General features: G+C 40.3%; 1 protein-coding gene across 4 annotated transcripts in view; it reads left to right on the forward strand.

Annotated features, from left to right (window-relative positions):
- Positions 1-383: 383 nt before the first annotated feature.
- rapgef4.L (Rap guanine nucleotide exchange factor 4 L homeolog) overlaps positions 384-17,033 on the forward strand; it is a 153,018-nt gene continuing 136,368 nt past the window's right edge. For all 4 annotated transcript variants that reach the window (XM_041577498.1, XM_041577497.1, XM_018235918.2 and 1 more), the window contains exon 1: positions 384-746. In XM_041577498.1, the coding sequence (XP_041433432.1) occupies positions 682-746 (65 nt within the window). In that variant the 5' untranslated portion in view covers positions 384-681. The remainder of the gene's footprint in view (positions 747-17,033) is intronic.

A 17,033-nucleotide genomic window follows, 5' to 3' on the forward strand; every position in this document is an offset into this window, starting at 1 on the left:
TAAGAGGAGAGCACTCCAAAGTAGCAAAATGCTGTGATTTATTAAAGACTACTACACATATCATATACTGAGAAAAAAAGTCATTTTTCTCTTTCTAGATAACCATTACAACCATCTTTCCAGCTAATATTCTATTTATTATTTTCATAATTAAATTAAAAAAAACCTGTATATATATATTTAAACCCATAGCCATCAGCTCTACCCACGGGGAGCGCACAGGTAGGGAGCTAACCGGATGTGACTGTGCAGCAGCAAACTGATCCGTCTGCCAGCCAAGCCAATAAAGCAAACCTATTGTGATATTCCTACTGGAAAAAGATTGTACCATATGAGTTACTGTAGCCAGTACTTGCAGCACCTTAGCCCATCCCCCTGCCTTTTTCCTCTGTATCCTTGTAGAAGAGTTGAGCGAGCAGAGGCACTGGAGGAGGGCTGCAGCGGTGCTCGCCTTGTACATTGTGCTTTTGCAGCATCAGGGGCATCCCTAGGATGTGATACATGAGCGAGCATCACTGCTGCAGCCTTGTTCCCGGGGACTGATTGTTTGCTTGCTGGCACACAGCTCTCTTAGTTTGGAAACTGACCCTTTCTCAGCACTTTGGGAGCAGAGCAGAATACATATATATATATATTTATTTTCCCTTTTCTTTGCAAGACTGAGCTGGCAGTGCTCCCATCATGGTGGCTGCACACACTGCCCATTCTACCTCCTCTGCTGAATGGATTGCCTGCTTAGATAAAAGGTACTCTCCCCTGCCAAACCCTGGATGCAGTGTGTCTGTGTGTGTGTGTGTGTGTGTGTGTCTGTGCATGGTAATTAGCCGACTGCAGGGAAGGATGCAACAAGGCAGCTCACACTCTCACATATAGCATGCATTATCTTCCAGTTATGTTCAGTTAATGAATGGAGTACATGAAAATTTTCTATGTATAATTCTCCCTTGTCAGTGCCCTGCCTGCTTCTTCCTGGGGGTTGAGCTCTGCATTATGCATGCATGGAAAATCAATATATTCACTATGAGAAATCTTTTGTAAGAGGCGATGAGCAGGGTATGACATGCTCTGTTCTGGCCTCTAGGCAGACAGTGTTAGACTGTCAGGGATGTTGGGTGTTAGTGTTATTGTCACCTTTCCTCAAAGTATGTTTATAAAATAGATTTTATTATTAACACACCCCATTGCTGGACTATTTGTTCTATGTTGCATTAATAAAAACCCACTGTAAAATGAAAATGCCCCGTCTCAGTGCAATACTTTGCTTCAAATATAGTGTCAACCACGTCAGTATCTGCGGAAAGCACTTGGTTGCTCCAGGAAACGCACTGGAGTCATTGGGGGAAATTCTGCTTTGATTAAGATCTCAGTTATCAGGCATTTGTCATATATTATATACATATTGCTGATGAAACCCAAAAGCTAGAAGCTTACCTACAACATTTAAATTAGGGATGCACCTGTTCGGGATTTGGCCTTTTCCAGCAGGATTCGGATTTGCATATGCAAATTAGGGGTGGGGAGGGAAAATGCGTGACTTTTTGTCACAAAACAAGGAAGTCAAAAATGTTTTCCCCTTCCCACCACTAATTTGCATATGCAAATTAGGGTTTGGATTCGGTTCAGCATCCAGCCAAATCTTTTGCAAAGGATTCGGGGGTTCGGTCGAATCCAAAGTAGTGGATTCGGTGCACCCCCAATTTACATGGGTATTTTTTTATTGCTAGTGCTAGAAATGAGACACTGAGGATCAATTTAGCGCAGGGCAGATTGGTTCGCACAGCAGATTGATGCGCACAGTGAATATGGTTTTATATATATATATATATATATATATATATAATATGCCCTGTGCATGGTTATATTTATAAAGCTGAATAAGAATGTGCAAACAGAATTGCGAATTTTTTTCTCACTGCGAATATCTAGAAGAGCTTTTTAAATTTGGCAAAATTCACAAATTTCGAATATTAATGTGCACACTCTGCATTTGAATTCTGACACAACTTTGGTGGCTGAGAAAATATTCTTAAAACAGTTCTGCAAATTTGAAATTTTAGTTACTGTCACCACTATTTTTGCGCACAACCTCGCACAGTGGGTACACTCACGCGAACACCAGTCTCATTTGCGAGCCATTTGCAAAAACGGAAAGACAGGCACAGCAGTGCAATACTTTAGCTTTCTGGATAAAGCATGGGCAATACAACCATTTGCGAATAAATATACGCAGCGTGAACTTTAAAAATGGCCGCACTGACACTGTTTCAAAAAGCATTTGTATTTCATACTTTCTTCTGAATTTGTTTCCCCTAGTACTAGAGGCATAAGGTAACTCGCTTCCCATAGTTAATAGGGTTAATAGACATTGTGAAAACTTTGCAACTTTTTTTTACTTTTTCCCCTAAGACTATGTGATCCATACACAGAAAGTGTCTTCTTTGACTAGTGCTGACATTATACTGAATATATGAAGTGAGGGCCCTTTGCCAATCACAGGTGAACTAATTCATAAGCATATTGCATGCTTACAGTAACCCATAGTGAATAGTGTAAAATCAAAGCTTATATTTTGTTGTTATGGGTACCTGGACTTTTGCACTTTTGTTCTTCCATTGCTAAATGAGTGCCGAGTGCCTGTGTAAAACTGTTGTGCTGAATTGCAGTGTGTCAGTTTGTATACCAGTTGTATTTACTGAAAAGTTTGCATCCAAGAAATGTCCAGAAATATTTATACAGGTATTGGACCTGTTATCCAGAATGCTCGGGACCTGTAGTTTTCAAGATAATGGATCTTTACGTAATCTGGATCTTCATACCTTAAGTCTACTAGAAAATCATGTAAACATTAAATAAACCCAATAAGATGGTTTTGCTACCAATAAGGATTAAAAACATCTTAGTTTGGATCAAGTTACAGAAAAAAAGGAAAACATTTTTTAAAAAGTTGGATTATTTGGATAAAATGAAGTCTGTGTATGAAAGCCTTTCCGTAATTTGGAGCTTTCCAGGTAACAGGTTTTCAAATAACAGGTCCCATACCTGTATATGAAAATTAATATAGTGCTATCCACGATAAACCTGTTTAAGAAATAGTTTGTTTTCATATAATAATGAATAATCTGTTATATATTCAATGGCTGACTAATGTTTAATATGTTTGTTTCATATTTGATGTGTAATAGTGTATCAAAGGCAATGTTTACCTTGATAGTAGCATTTAATATGATGAAGACAAATATATTATAAGATGTGCATTAATCAGAAGGTCTGCTTGTTTGGAAAGGTTGCTAAAAAAGCAAATCTTGATTAGACCAGCCCTATGGTAGACCAAATCAGACTGATTAAATAATTTGCCCATAGGACCAATGATTGGATAATAATAGGGGCTGCGCAGACCCATTGGGTTAAACAAGCCCTCACCCAGTGGAATTTGCCAGTTATTGGACAGACAGGTTGTCAGTTGGGGTCAATAAGCTACAGACTTACTCTTGGGGGCCAGTAGCAGTACAGCCAACTTTAAGCAAGTCGCAGTCTGGTGTTTTTATATATTCTTTGTGTGGTGTTTCATTACAAATATAAAGTAGAAAAAGAACACAGGGGAGGTGGAGTAAAGGGAAAAGGTGGTGGGGAGATACAGGCTTGGTTTAGAAATTGGCATTATTTTTATAAATCTGGACCTTCAGATATGATAATCACCTTTGACCCTTTTATATTGTCATATTAATTTATCATTGTTTCTGATGTAGCACTATCCAAATATTGTTGCTCTGATTTAATTAGTTCTGATACCCTTTGGCTTCTAAGTGGACATATATTCTTCCATCCTTTTACCTTCAGTGACATCCTAGTTGCCTGGACCATAAAACTGATGCCTAAGGCAGCTGCCTCTGTTGCCTTCCACTAGTTCTAGTCCTGTTCTTTTATTAATCTGTATTGATGTCAGAAAATGCAGGGGTGTACAGAAGAGTCAATATTATTATTACTACAACTGAATAAGGAACTTATTAGTTTCTTGTGTTTTTTAAGGTATGCACATCTTATGGGGAAGTACTCAGCTCTCTGTTCACTTGTTTGTTGTAAATTATCTATTTCTTTTTCTCACATCATGATGTATGTTGGTTTTAATTGGTGCCAAAGCCCATGTAGGATTCAATATTGTTGTAATACTGCATATGGTATATTACCCTGCTATGTAGATAGAAACTCCAAATTACAAAGATTTCAGGATAGATAAATTGAGATCTTAAAAGAGAAGGAAAGTCTGTTAGCACTTGGCGATTGATTGTATTGACTTACCTGAAACCCCGGGATGAAGAGCTCTCTGTGGTGCTAGCTAGAAAAAGGGTTAGGCATTTTTTAGTAGCAGTATGCACAAAATGTCTCTTTCTTAAATATATTGATAATGGGTTGAGTGCAGAGGACTCTTGTATTTGACTATATGTATTGTGTGGTCACAGCCTCATTGCACCCCCGCCTAATGGTTTTAAAAATTAGTGGTGAGCACAACTTTCCCTTGTTTGCTCGCTAGAAAAACCCTGGGCCGGTGCAGAAAACTGCCCCGGGGTTTCTGGTAAGTCGATACAATCACTTGGGGTGCCTAACATTTCACATCCCAAGTGCTAACAGACTTTCCTTCTCTATATCCAGTGGACTATAATTAGGTGTGCTGAAAGCTATATCTAAAAAATGTCTCCTTGTAAGCGAAAACTGCTCCTAGAGTGGTTACTTTAGCATTTTTGAAGGGTAATGTTAAAAGATACACTTTTGCCCAGGAACAGGAAGCTGCTTGTTTGCATCACAGGAATTGCTGGTATCACCAGTATTATTGTGTTTTTTATCATAGGCTCTTGTTTTATTAGCTGATCCTGAAGAAGGAGGGTGGTCTTGATGTACAGTTTGGTATTTATGAGTTTTATATTATTAAATATATTAACCTTAAGCATAGTAGAAGCATAAAGGACAGAAAGGCAAATTACTACACACAAAAAAAAAATCTGAGATAAAAAAGTCGTCTTAGAACATTGTAGTCTATGGCCCTCATTATAAATTTGTGTCCCCATACCTTCTACTCAAAAAAATTTAAACATTAATTAAAACCAATAGGAAATCATTTTAAAAGAATTTATTAGTATTATTTGCTTAAAACTGATTCTATGGGAGATGACCTTCCTGTAATCTGGAGCTTCCTGAATAATGGGTTTCTGGATAAGGCATCCAATACCTGTACTTGCATTTGGGGCAGCTCTGTCCATACAGCAGCAGCAGCATATATATAGGGCTCCTATTCACCCTGTTCCCATTAGCGCTCTTGTGCGTCCTTCGGCACAAATAATATAGTAAAACTGTTTAATTGTCAGTAAAAAAAAATTGATAAAATTTAAATAGATAGTGCTGCAGAGCTCTTTTACCTGATTAAAATAAGAGACCTGTCATTGTGGAGAGATGTGATGTTGAAAGCTTTTTGCTAATATCATTTTGATGCTTCTCAGGAATTGTTTTGCCTTAAGGACAGCATTTTATCAGTAGGGGGAACAGAATGATGCCTCCATTTCTGATTGTCCTGCAATAATATATTGATGTTTGGATGGTAATAACCATAGAATGAAGCACATTCAGAAGGTATGAAATTTAAGTTTAATATATAAACACCGTAAAGGAGAAACAAACCCTTAATAAAAAAAAAAAAACCTTACCCCCCCACCCTACATAGACCTCCCTCCTCCCCCCAGTCTTGCTGCTCCCCCAGGCAAATGCCCTTAACTCTTTACTTACCCCTCCGTGCAGCGGAGTTCACGGGTGCCATCTTCAGCCACTTCAGTAATCTTCGGAATGAGACTGGCAATTCGTCAACTTTTGTGAGTTTCGGTGCATGCACAGTTATCGCAAAACTGTGCATGCGCCACTTCGCCAGTCTCATTCCGAAGATTACTGAAGTGGCTGAAGATGGTGCCCATGAACTCCGCTGCACGGAGGGGGTAAGGGTTTTTTTTTTATTAAGGGTTTGTTTTCCTTTAAAGGTTTTTATGGGATACACCTATGTAACCCTTTCTTGGCCAGCTAGGAAGATAAAACACAGGTTACCAGGACTGTCTTTCCACAGGCCTGGAAGTGGAAGGGTGGAGGAGAGTAATTGAGCAATTACACCTCTCTTGAGCTAAAAAATAAATTATAGGACATTTTATGACAGTGACTATTCTGTAAACCACGTTTACAAGGTCCCTGTTCCCCAACTTCACTAAAGGGGTTGTCCCTGTAGGACAGAACAGCTTTGCTGGGCCTAGTTGATCCACCTGGTTTAACAGATGCAGGCCAAAGAGGAAGTGCCATGTTTCATTTTTAAAACCAGGCATGTCACAAAGCACGTCACTGCAGAAATGGATTCAGAATATTGCATTAACCCCAGGCATGATATGCATATGGCTTCGTTGAACTACAACTCTCAAAGCCCCAAAAGACCCTGAGAGTTGTAGTTCACGGAGTAGTAGTGCAATCGCATAACAGATACAGAAGAAAACAGGTTGTAGTGCAGACAGATTGGGACTGAGAGCATAGAACAGCAGCAAACAAGAGTAGAAAAGGGAGCTTCTTTCTACACCAGTCAGTCCACATTGCATTCTGGGTATTGTAGTTTTACCTTAGTCTTGACAAGACTCAAAAACCTAGCCCAAATCCATACCTTGGCTAGTTTGTACTTTGAAAACCTGTCTGGGCTTTAAATTAGTAGCCCAATTTGGTGTAGAAAACACCAACTTGGCAACCTTGGTGCCACCCCTTTCAAAACATTATATTAAAGTGAGACAAAAAGTGGTCATCAACCTAGGGTCCAATAATGCAAATATGCTAATACGTTAAACTAGGTGGGCATCCACCCAGCAACTAGGGAAGTGTAGGGATTAAAAGTCATAGGGCAGGTATTAACCCTATGGGTCCCTACAGCTATTTGTTAGTTTTCAAGGACTAAACAAAGAAAAACAGTATATTCAGTAGAGTACCTCTGCAATCACTTTGTGTACATATGTTTTGGGTGCCTGTGAATTCCTCTTCCATTCTGTGTGCAGGGAGAGGGAGGAGTCCCCTGGAGCTGACAGGAAAGAAGGCCTGCAGAGGAAGTGCTGGGAGAGAGAAGCAGCAGAATGAGAGAAAGGCATTGCAAGGTCCTAGACATCACTGTGTTTGAAAATCAGTAGGGATCCCCAGTGGCAGAAAATCATACTCTATTTAGGGTAAAAAAAAAAGGGGGATCATTGTCAGTGCTCTAGAGAGCAAAGTGCATTCTATTCATGGTGTGGAAGAAAAGGGAGTCTTTGTCAGGGCTGTGTAGAGCAAAGTGTGTTATTTTCAGGGAACGGAAAGCCAAAGGGAGTTCTTCTCAGGACTCTGAAGAAACTGCCACATAAGTGGGGTTCCCCCAGCAGGTCAGATATCAAAAATCTGCATTATAATGTACAGTGTCCTGCAAATAAACCCATCACCCTTTCCTCTGTGTGTGAAGGTTAAAATGCAATATTGGCACATGTGCAGATTGTCCTGCAGATGCGTTGATCAAAGAAGCGTACCCATACTCTGCTCAGCCACTAGATATGTGTCCAGCAGCAGGAAGGAGTCAGGCCCCGATTTGTGTCGAGGCCACAAAGGGCCGGGCTTAGGACAGCAAAATTTTAGGGGCGGCACGCCGCCCAGCCGCATCCTAAGCTACATTGGGAACTCATTTCCCCTGCACTAAAGTGCACGCACATGCTCGGGGAGTTGGGTGCCTGCTAGTGAGGGGGTGGGTGGCCAGTGGACGCTAGGACCCTGAGGCTTCAGGGTGCTGAGGAGGGAAATCCGGCCCTGGAAGGAGTTCATTGTTTTTTAAAGATTCTTCAGATGTCTCTATAGAAGTAAGGCTCTGGATAGACCAATTGAGTAGTCAACTCTATTTCTCCATTGCTGCATCTCTTTGGGGAAGATCTTTCAACCACTTTCAACCACTTGTAACTCATTTCAGGTAGTATCAGAATTCAGCATGTACTGGTGCCTATCTGCTGGCAAACTCTCCATGGTATTGGTGTGAGAGTCTGGGAATCCTAGTACTTGACCTTTTTTCAGTTTATGGTGGCCATGCATTGGTGTTTTCCAAAGCAATTCCTTTATTTGATCCATGGGATTGTGAATTCTAAAAGGAGGAATAAATCACTCTTCCGTCATTCCATCTAGAAAATTCAGCTACTCCTAGCTTTTCAGTGTCATTTATTTATCTATTAACCTACACATAACATGGGGTTGGAGCTGCTTGATATATAGTTATTAGGGATGCAGTGAATCCATGATTCGGTTCTGGATTCGGGCTTTTTCAGCAGGATTAGGATTCGGCCGAATCCTTCTGTCCAGCCAAACCGAATCCAAATCCTAATTTGCATATGCAAATTAGGGGAGGAGAGGGAAATCGCATGACAAACAAGGAAGTAAAATATGTTTTCCCCTTCCCGCCCCTAATTTTGATATGCAAATTAGGATTTGTTTGATTTTCGGCCGAATCCTTCGTGAAGGATTCGGGGGTTCAGCCAATCCAGAATACTGGGTTCGGCCGAATCCAGAATAGTGGATTCGGTGCATCCCTAATAGTTATAGCTGATAAGTGTCACGCCAACAACAAATCTTCACAATTTTCAACTGTTAGTTAAATACTGTGTAACAGAACTGTGTTGTAAATGACATTACTAACACCTCAGATATTTTCCCTCGCTAATCTCTGAGGTGTTAATGCTCATTAGATATGTGATAAGTATGTCAGCTGCCAAATACAATCCATAAAGCTCACAAATTAACAGAAGAGTTCTGTGCAATATAAATACATCATATAGAGCCACTATAGTTTTCTAAACTAATTTATTGTTGGTTGTAACTACAGTGCCTAAGAAGAAACTGGGTCCAACAGCTAATGTATTTTGGGGCCCCATAAACATTAGGAAAAAAATTCTCATTAATTTATATTGAAAGTTCTTATTAGTGAGTGCAGGGTCGGATTGGGCCCATCTGGACTGCGACTGAAGGGCCCTCTTTCCGACACCTTGCATCCTACCTAAGTTCTTATCAGTTAGAGCAGGGTCGGACTGGGCTTTCCTGGGCCAACCGGGTCTGCAACTGAAGGGTCCCTGTTTCTAGCACCCTGAGTCTGACCTAGCCCCCCCCCCCATGTGCATGCGCGCTCACCTCCTCCAAAATACTGGACCCTAGGGTTCGGATTGGGTCACTGGGACCCATGAAGACTGGGCTTTGTCTCAGTGGTCCAGTTTTGAGTCAGTGTCCCACTGGGCCAGTACTTGCTTTATAGTATGGTATAGTTGGGTTCCTTGTTAAATATCAAAGGTTATTGGAATCAGGGTTCCAGACAGGAGTTGGCATGTCACGTTTAAGGTATACATTAATTTTTCCTGGAGGCTGCATATGTTTTCAGGTAACCATACCACTGACCAGTCACATCTACACCCTCCCTAATTATGCCCATTTTTCCTTTAACATTTATTTATATAGCGCCAACATATTTTGCAGTACATAGTCCATCCCCCTATGACTCCAAGTATTAGGACTGTACCATGTACTGTACCAAAAGGATAATAAGGCTGAGCTTGTGCAGGTTGGAGATCCCTTATAGCTATTGTTTTGTGCCCCAAGTTGGGGTATCAACTTTTATGCTGCTGCATTGCAAGTGCCCTATGTCTTCTGATTTTGACCTTGACTAGAGGTTGACTGTTTTAACTAGTTATCTTGTCTAATATCACAGCCCCTCATTGTTTTGCACCGTTTGAATCCAGCAGCATCTGTGCTTGGATTGATTAAAAGCAAGGTCAAACAGAAACCATGCTTTGTAGCATGGTGAGACCCTGGGGAGCTCATTCAATATTTATATTTTCCCACTATAGACTAGCAGATATTCTATATAAAAAAAACTTTATACCATCTGAATTATATCTATGGAGAGCAGTCATTCCAAGTAAAGGCAACTGCACACATACTGGGGATGCCTCACCAGAGATGCAGTTTGAAAACGTGTTGCAAAAATTAGTAACACACCCTTTGTCCATCTCTGAAATATGTAGGCACCTTTAGTAAAAGGGAGGCGTAACAACTCTCAGTAAGGACAGTGCTTGCTGGGTAACCAGGTATAAATTATACAGAGAGATATTTATAGATAGTTACAGTACCACCTTTTACCGGTGTTGTCAACCCTGCATCATTTCAGTAGATATTGTAGTTCAACTCCCTGAATTTTCCCTACATAAAGGATGGGTCCCTCCACAGCCTGTTTTAACTCAGTCCTTCAAGTAATTGTTGTATACTTAATTACAAGCAAATAATGGTAGAGCATATTTTATGAGATCAAGGTGCCTGTCACTTAATCAACAACTTTTTCTGCATGGTTGATGTGCCTGCTTCCCTCAATCTCATATCTATTCCTTTCAGATTTAACCCAGTGTTTAACCCAGTGCCTTGCAAAAGTATTTAGATTAATTAAACGAACAGTAACATCAAAAAATTAAATTGTTTTTAAAGTAATACAAATATAATGCAGTGTTGCCTTGCACTGGTAAAACTGTTGTGTTTGCTTCAGAAATACTATTATTGTTTATATAAATAAGCTACTATGTAGCCGTGGGACAGCTATTCAAAAGAGAAAAGGCTCAAGTTACACAGCAGATAGCAGATAAGCTCTTTAGCACATAATGTTATCTGTTATACACTATTTATCCTGTGCCATAAAGCTTATTTTCAATTTCCGCCATTGCTACTCAGCAGCTTGTTTATATGAACTATAGTAGTGTTTCTGAAGCAAACAGATCAGTTTTACCAGTGCAGGGCAACACTACATGATATTTTCGTTACTTTAAAAAACTTTCAGTTTTTGGTGTTACTGTTTCTTTAAGATCAGGGCCATGGCTGGGCAACAATGCGCTTTGCAGTTGCACCATGCACTGGAATTTTAATCTGACACAAAGTGCAGGGTATAGCTATTTACCTGGATGTAAATGCTTAGTGCATGAGTTCTAAAGGAGGTGATTTTTTACCCCTGTGCTATTCCATTTGCTTATGCAGTGTGGCAAACTAAACGGAACGGCCATGGAGGGAAGGATTACTTTACCCTATGATATCAAAGAGTAGGTTTCCTATATATGCAAACTGCTAGTGAACCATAGTGTTCTGGTTTCAGATTAATTCACTTTCATTTGTTTGTTGCTTATGTTATGTTTAATTGGAACTTATTTTGTGAAAAACCCTAGTATGACTAAAACACAGGTGAATACTTGCTTGAAGTTTACCTGGGTGTCGCTGTCTTTTACTGTGGAAAAGTTGTTACCTCTTCTGCCATTTGAGTGTGTAGCGCTATAGTAAATTGTGTGTTCTGTTGCACTACTATTGAGCTCCACTCCCAATAAATGTGCTCCGGATGAGACCTATAATCTTAAGCCCTCGCAACGGTGTGGAGGCAGGGTGTAGTGTATCTGTAACTGCATTGCAGGGTATAATAATAGTGGTAGTATAGTGGTTCTTATAACTTAACCATGAACATATTTATTGAACATATACAATCCTCAGTGGAGTATACAATAGAGCAGACAGGATTTTGCATCAACATCGGATAGGCAATACTCACAGCACCCTTTGGTCAGTATTAGTCCCCACAGGCAAGAGGACGTGCTCAGCAGCAATAAAGGTACACCCAGCTTTCAGCCTTTTCCCTAAGTGGAACCTGAGGGGAATCTATCTACTCTGTTCCTATACACTTAGTCCCTACTTCTGGACTATTAGTACCCGGGATCTTAATCCCTCTGCGGAGCCTTGAGCTGCTCAGCTAAATAACCTGTCTATCTGTCACTCCTAGAGTGACCTCTTAAGGGTGAGTAGCCTATCCTATACTAGACCTGACCTGTCTAGGTTCCACAGGGCTCTACCTGCCTGTTCAGGTTAGAGCCAGCACAAAATGGACACTGAAAGCATGGCTCCAGAGGCTTTTATACTCTAGCACAGTGCCATCTGCTGGTCACTACGAGAAACAGCAAGGGGCATAGCTTAGAGCAGGAATAGGAAACAGTACCCCTCCCAACTGTATTTTAGGACCCAGTTAGGTGTCTATAACACTGAGGGGCTGCCTGCTAAATAATACTGGGGATGGCTTTTCTACACATCCCTACATTTGCATTGCCACAGTAGTAATAATATACCGTATGAGCTACATTATGTATTATATGTTTTGTACAACATGTCAATCCCCAATTCTTTTATAATCCGCACCTTTTATAAAAATGTAATGGTTATTCATGGTTCTTGAGTATTGTATCATGTATATGGCATGCTGAGTAGTGGTCCTGTCTTAGGTGACTCTTCATGATGGGGTGGTCAGATGAGGGTCTTATAATGAACCTGTGGGACAGCTTCCGTAGAGAACCATAATGTAGTCAATGTAGGGGTCCACCAAGAAGACCAGTTAGGGTGAGGTTTTTGGATTGCTAATAGAAAAGTGTTTTTGTATCCTTGTTATGAAATAAGGGGCACAGGAATAGATTAAAGGAAACCCAAAATGTCTTAAATTCAAGGATTTAGGCACAGACTGTGCATTATTTATTTATTTATATCATGCAAAGGTGTTCAAATGGCCCATCATCTAAACTTCACCAGCTGAAGAGTTGCAGTATGGGGTATCGTGCATAGAAATTTGTTATTATGAGTCAGTTACTAAATGCAGGACAGGGTTCAAAATGCAAAAAAAATGGGAACAATACACCATCTTTTCGCACATTTTCTGACCTGCACTGAATATCTTTTGGTATCTCCACTCCATTTTTGAATGTTACAGCTCTGCCTGTGTTCAGCAGCTCTATATTATAATTATGTATATAGAGTTACATAGTAACACAGTAAGTTAGGTTGAAAAGAGACACACATCCATCAAGTTCAACCATGTAACTCTATTTTAACCTGCGTGGCTGCTAGTTAGTTTAAATGTGCAAAATACCAAACTCAATTAAAGTACATTTATCCATTTGGTGTCACTCACCAAAGTTAAGTTACAGGCACTTAAATCAAGTCCAATGCATAGGTAATAAGACTTTTATTTTACCATCTTTTAATTCCGTAATTGAGGTTCACTAGATACACAGCATAATTTTTTACTAAAAAGTTTCTTATTGAGTATATTATGCTATTCAATCTTTGATTCTTTGTTAAATTTTACACTTGATCACTGTAACACATTGTAATGTGTTTTTAATAATATTTAACCCTTTAAGTGCCACAGAACGTAGAATCTACGTTCTGTGGATCAAAGGACCAAAGTGCCACAGATCGTAGATTCTACGTTCTGCAACACTTCCGGGTTTGCGAGCGGAGGAGCGGCTGTTAGAGCCGCTCGCTCCGCTCCTTCACGATCCCCTGCCCCTAGACAACGAGCAGAGCAGGGGATCGTGTGGCCCCTGGGGCGCGATCGCCCAGGGGCCCAAAAACAGCAGCAGGCACATGTTACTTACGTGTCCTGCTGCTGCAGCCTGCACCGCGCCGTAGATCTCCGCCCCCACAGCACAGGGACACAGATGACGTCGCAGATCTCTTCCAGGGGCTCTTCCTGATCGTCTGCAACAGTCTCCAGCGACTTTTTCAGGTTAGTGCAACAATTACACACACAAACACACTAACACACACTTATTACAGTAATACACACTTAGATTCACACTTACACACACTTACACATAAATTTTTGGGGATTGGGGGGGTCACTTACACTCACTGCACTTACACACACGTGCACACGCACACACGCGCACATAACATGTAATTTACTATTTGTACACACGCACATGCACATACATGGCATTGTGGCTTTTTTTTTTCTTATCGCATCGTCTCTTTTTTTGGCTGAAAAAAATGTTTTATTGCCATTACGAATAGCGTATTCGCTAACCGTACTGTGCAATATCTTTTGTATGTTATTTCGGTGATTATATTGCAATTTTGGGTATTTTGGTGCATTTTTAGCCATTTTATTGAATTTTTAGCCATTTTATTGCATTTTCAGCTCTGCGTATGTTGTGTTCACTTGTTTCTAGCCATATAACCTGTTTGGCCCAGCTAAAATATTCAAACTGTGATTCTGACGGCCGATAACACTAGTCTGGAGAAAAAAATATTGATTTTTGTGGTTTTATTGGATTTTTTTGCATTTCACTCTTTACTGCCTTATTTTGTTTTGCCTTGTAAATTTTATCTACTATATATCCATTTGGGGGTCTCTGTGCGCCACATAGTTTGGTATATCTATGCATATTGGGCATCAAAGTGTTCAGTAGACCCCTGGCGTTCATATTTAGGATGTTTTATGCTGATAAGTTACGAAATGTGTGGCATATAATGGGGTAGAATTCAAGCTTTGTGACGATTTTCAGAAAATTGATAAAAACCGTTATGTTCAGCATTGCTTTGCAGTTTGGCAGTTTGCAGTAGAAACACTTATTTACCCATATTGGATTCGTCAGAATGTGTACTTTCTGAAAATATATGGTTTTCTGGGGTCTCTGTACTGTTAGGGGGGTCTAATGTCGCATAATACACACACCAGGTGCTCATATTGCAGCAGCCAGCGCGTCAGCCGTGAAAATGTATATACACTATTGTCATTTGGGGGTCTCTGTGCGCCACATAGTTTGGTATATCTATGCATATTGGGCATCAAAGTGTTCAGTAGACCCCTGGCGTTCATATTTAGGATGTTTTATGCTGATACGTTAAGAAATGTGTGGCATATAATGGGGTAAAATTCAAGCTTTGTGACGATTTTCAGAAATTTGATAAAAACCGTTATGTTCAGCATTGCTTTGCAGTTTGGCAGTTTGCAGTAGAAACACTTATTTACCCATATTGGATTCGTCAGAATGTGTACTTTCGGAAAATATATGGTTTTCTGGGGTCTCTGTACTGTTAGGGGGGTCTAATGTCGCATAATACACACACCAGGTGCTTATATTGCAGCAGCCAGCGCGTCAGCCGTGAAAATGTATATACACTATTGTCATTTGGGGGTCTCTGTGCGCCACATAGTTTGGTATATCTATGCATATTGGGCATCAAAGTGTTCAGTAGACCCCTGGCGTTCATATTTAGGATGTTTTATGCTGATACGTTATGAAATGTGTGGCATATAATGGGGTAAAATTCAAGCTTTGTGAGGATTTTCAGAAATTTGATAAAAACCGTTATGTTCAGCATTGCTTTGCAGTTTGGCAGTTTGCAGTAGAAACACTTATTTACCCATATTGGATTCGTCAGAATGTGTACTTTCTGAAAATATATGGTTTTCTGGGGTCTCTGTACTGTTAGGGGGGTCTAATGTCGCATAATACACACACCAGGTGCTCATATTGCAGCAGCCAGCGCGTCAGCCGTGAAAATGTATATACACTATTGTCATTTGGGGGTCATTGTGCGCCACATAGTTTGGTATATCTATGCATATTGGGCATCAAAGTGTTCAGAAGACCCCTGGCGTTCATATTTAGGATGTTTTATGCTGATAAGTTACGAAATGTGTGGCATATAATGGGGTAGAATTCAAGCTTTGTGACGATTTTCCGAAATTTGATAAAAACCGTTATGTTCAGCATTGCTTTGCAGTTTGGCAGTTTGCAGTAGAAACACTTATTTACCCATATTGGATTCGTCAGAATGTGTACTTTCTGAAAATATATGGTTTTCTGGGGTCTCTGTACTGTTAGGGGGGTCTAATGTCGCATAATACACACACCAGGTGCTCATATTGCAGCAGCCAGCGCGTCAGCCGTGAAAATGTATATACACTATTGTCATTTGGGGGTCTCTGTGCACCACATAGTTTGGTATATCTATGCATACTGGGCATCAAAGTGTTCAGTAGACCCCTGGCGTTCATATTTAGGATGTTTTATGCTGATACGTTACGAAATGTGTGGCATATAATGGGGTAAAATTCAAGCTTTGTGAGGATTTTCAGAAATTTGATAAAAACCGTTATGTTCAGCATTGCTTTGCAGTTTGGCAGTTTGCAGTAGAAACACTTATTTACCCATATTGGATTCGTCAGAATGTGTACTTTCTGAAAATATATGGTTTTCTGGGGTCTCTGTACTGTTAGGGGGGTCTAATGTTGCATAATACACACACCAGGTGCTTATATTGCAGCAGCCAGCGCATCAGCCGTGAAAATGTATATACACTATTGTCATTTGGGGGTCTCTGTGCGCCACATAGTTTGGTATATCTATGCATACTGGGCATCAAAGTGTTCAGTAGACCCCTTGCGTTCATATTTAGGATGTTTTATGCTGATAAGTTACGAAATGTGTGGCATATAATGGGGTAAAATTCAAGCTTTGTGACGATTTTCAGAAATTTGATAAAAAACGTTATGTTCAGCATTGCTTTGCAGTTTGGCAGTTTGCAGTAGAAACACTTATTTACCCATATTGGATTCGTCAGAATGTGTACTTTCTGAAAATATACGGTTTTCTGGGGTCTCTGTACTGTTAGGGGGGTCTAATGTCGCATAATACACACACCAGGTGCTCATATTGCAGCAGCCAGCGCGTCAGCCGTGAAAATGTATATACACTATTGTCATTTGGGGGTCATTGTGCGCCACATAGTTTGGTATATCTATGCATATTGGGCATCAAAGTGTTCAGTAGACCCCTGGCGTTCATATTTAGGATGTTTTATGCTGATAAGTTACGAAATGTGTGGCATATAATGGGGTAGAATTCAAGCTTTGTGACGATTTTCAGAAATTTGATAAAAACCGTTATGTTCAGCATTGCTTTGCAGTTTGGCAGTTTGCAGTAGAAACACTTATTTACCCATATTGGATTCGTTAGAATGTGTACTTTCTGAAAATATATGGTTTTCTGGGGTCTCTGTACTGTTAGGTGGTCTAATGTCGCATAATACACACACCAGGTGGTTATATTGAAGCAGCCAGCGCGTCAGCCGTGAAAATGTCTATACATATTGTCATTTGGGGGTCTCTGTGCGCC

This window comes from Xenopus laevis, chromosome 9_10L (genome assembly GCF_017654675.1).
Source record: "Xenopus laevis strain J_2021 chromosome 9_10L, Xenopus_laevis_v10.1, whole genome shotgun sequence".
Lineage (NCBI taxonomy): Eukaryota > Metazoa > Chordata > Amphibia > Anura > Pipidae > Xenopus > Xenopus laevis.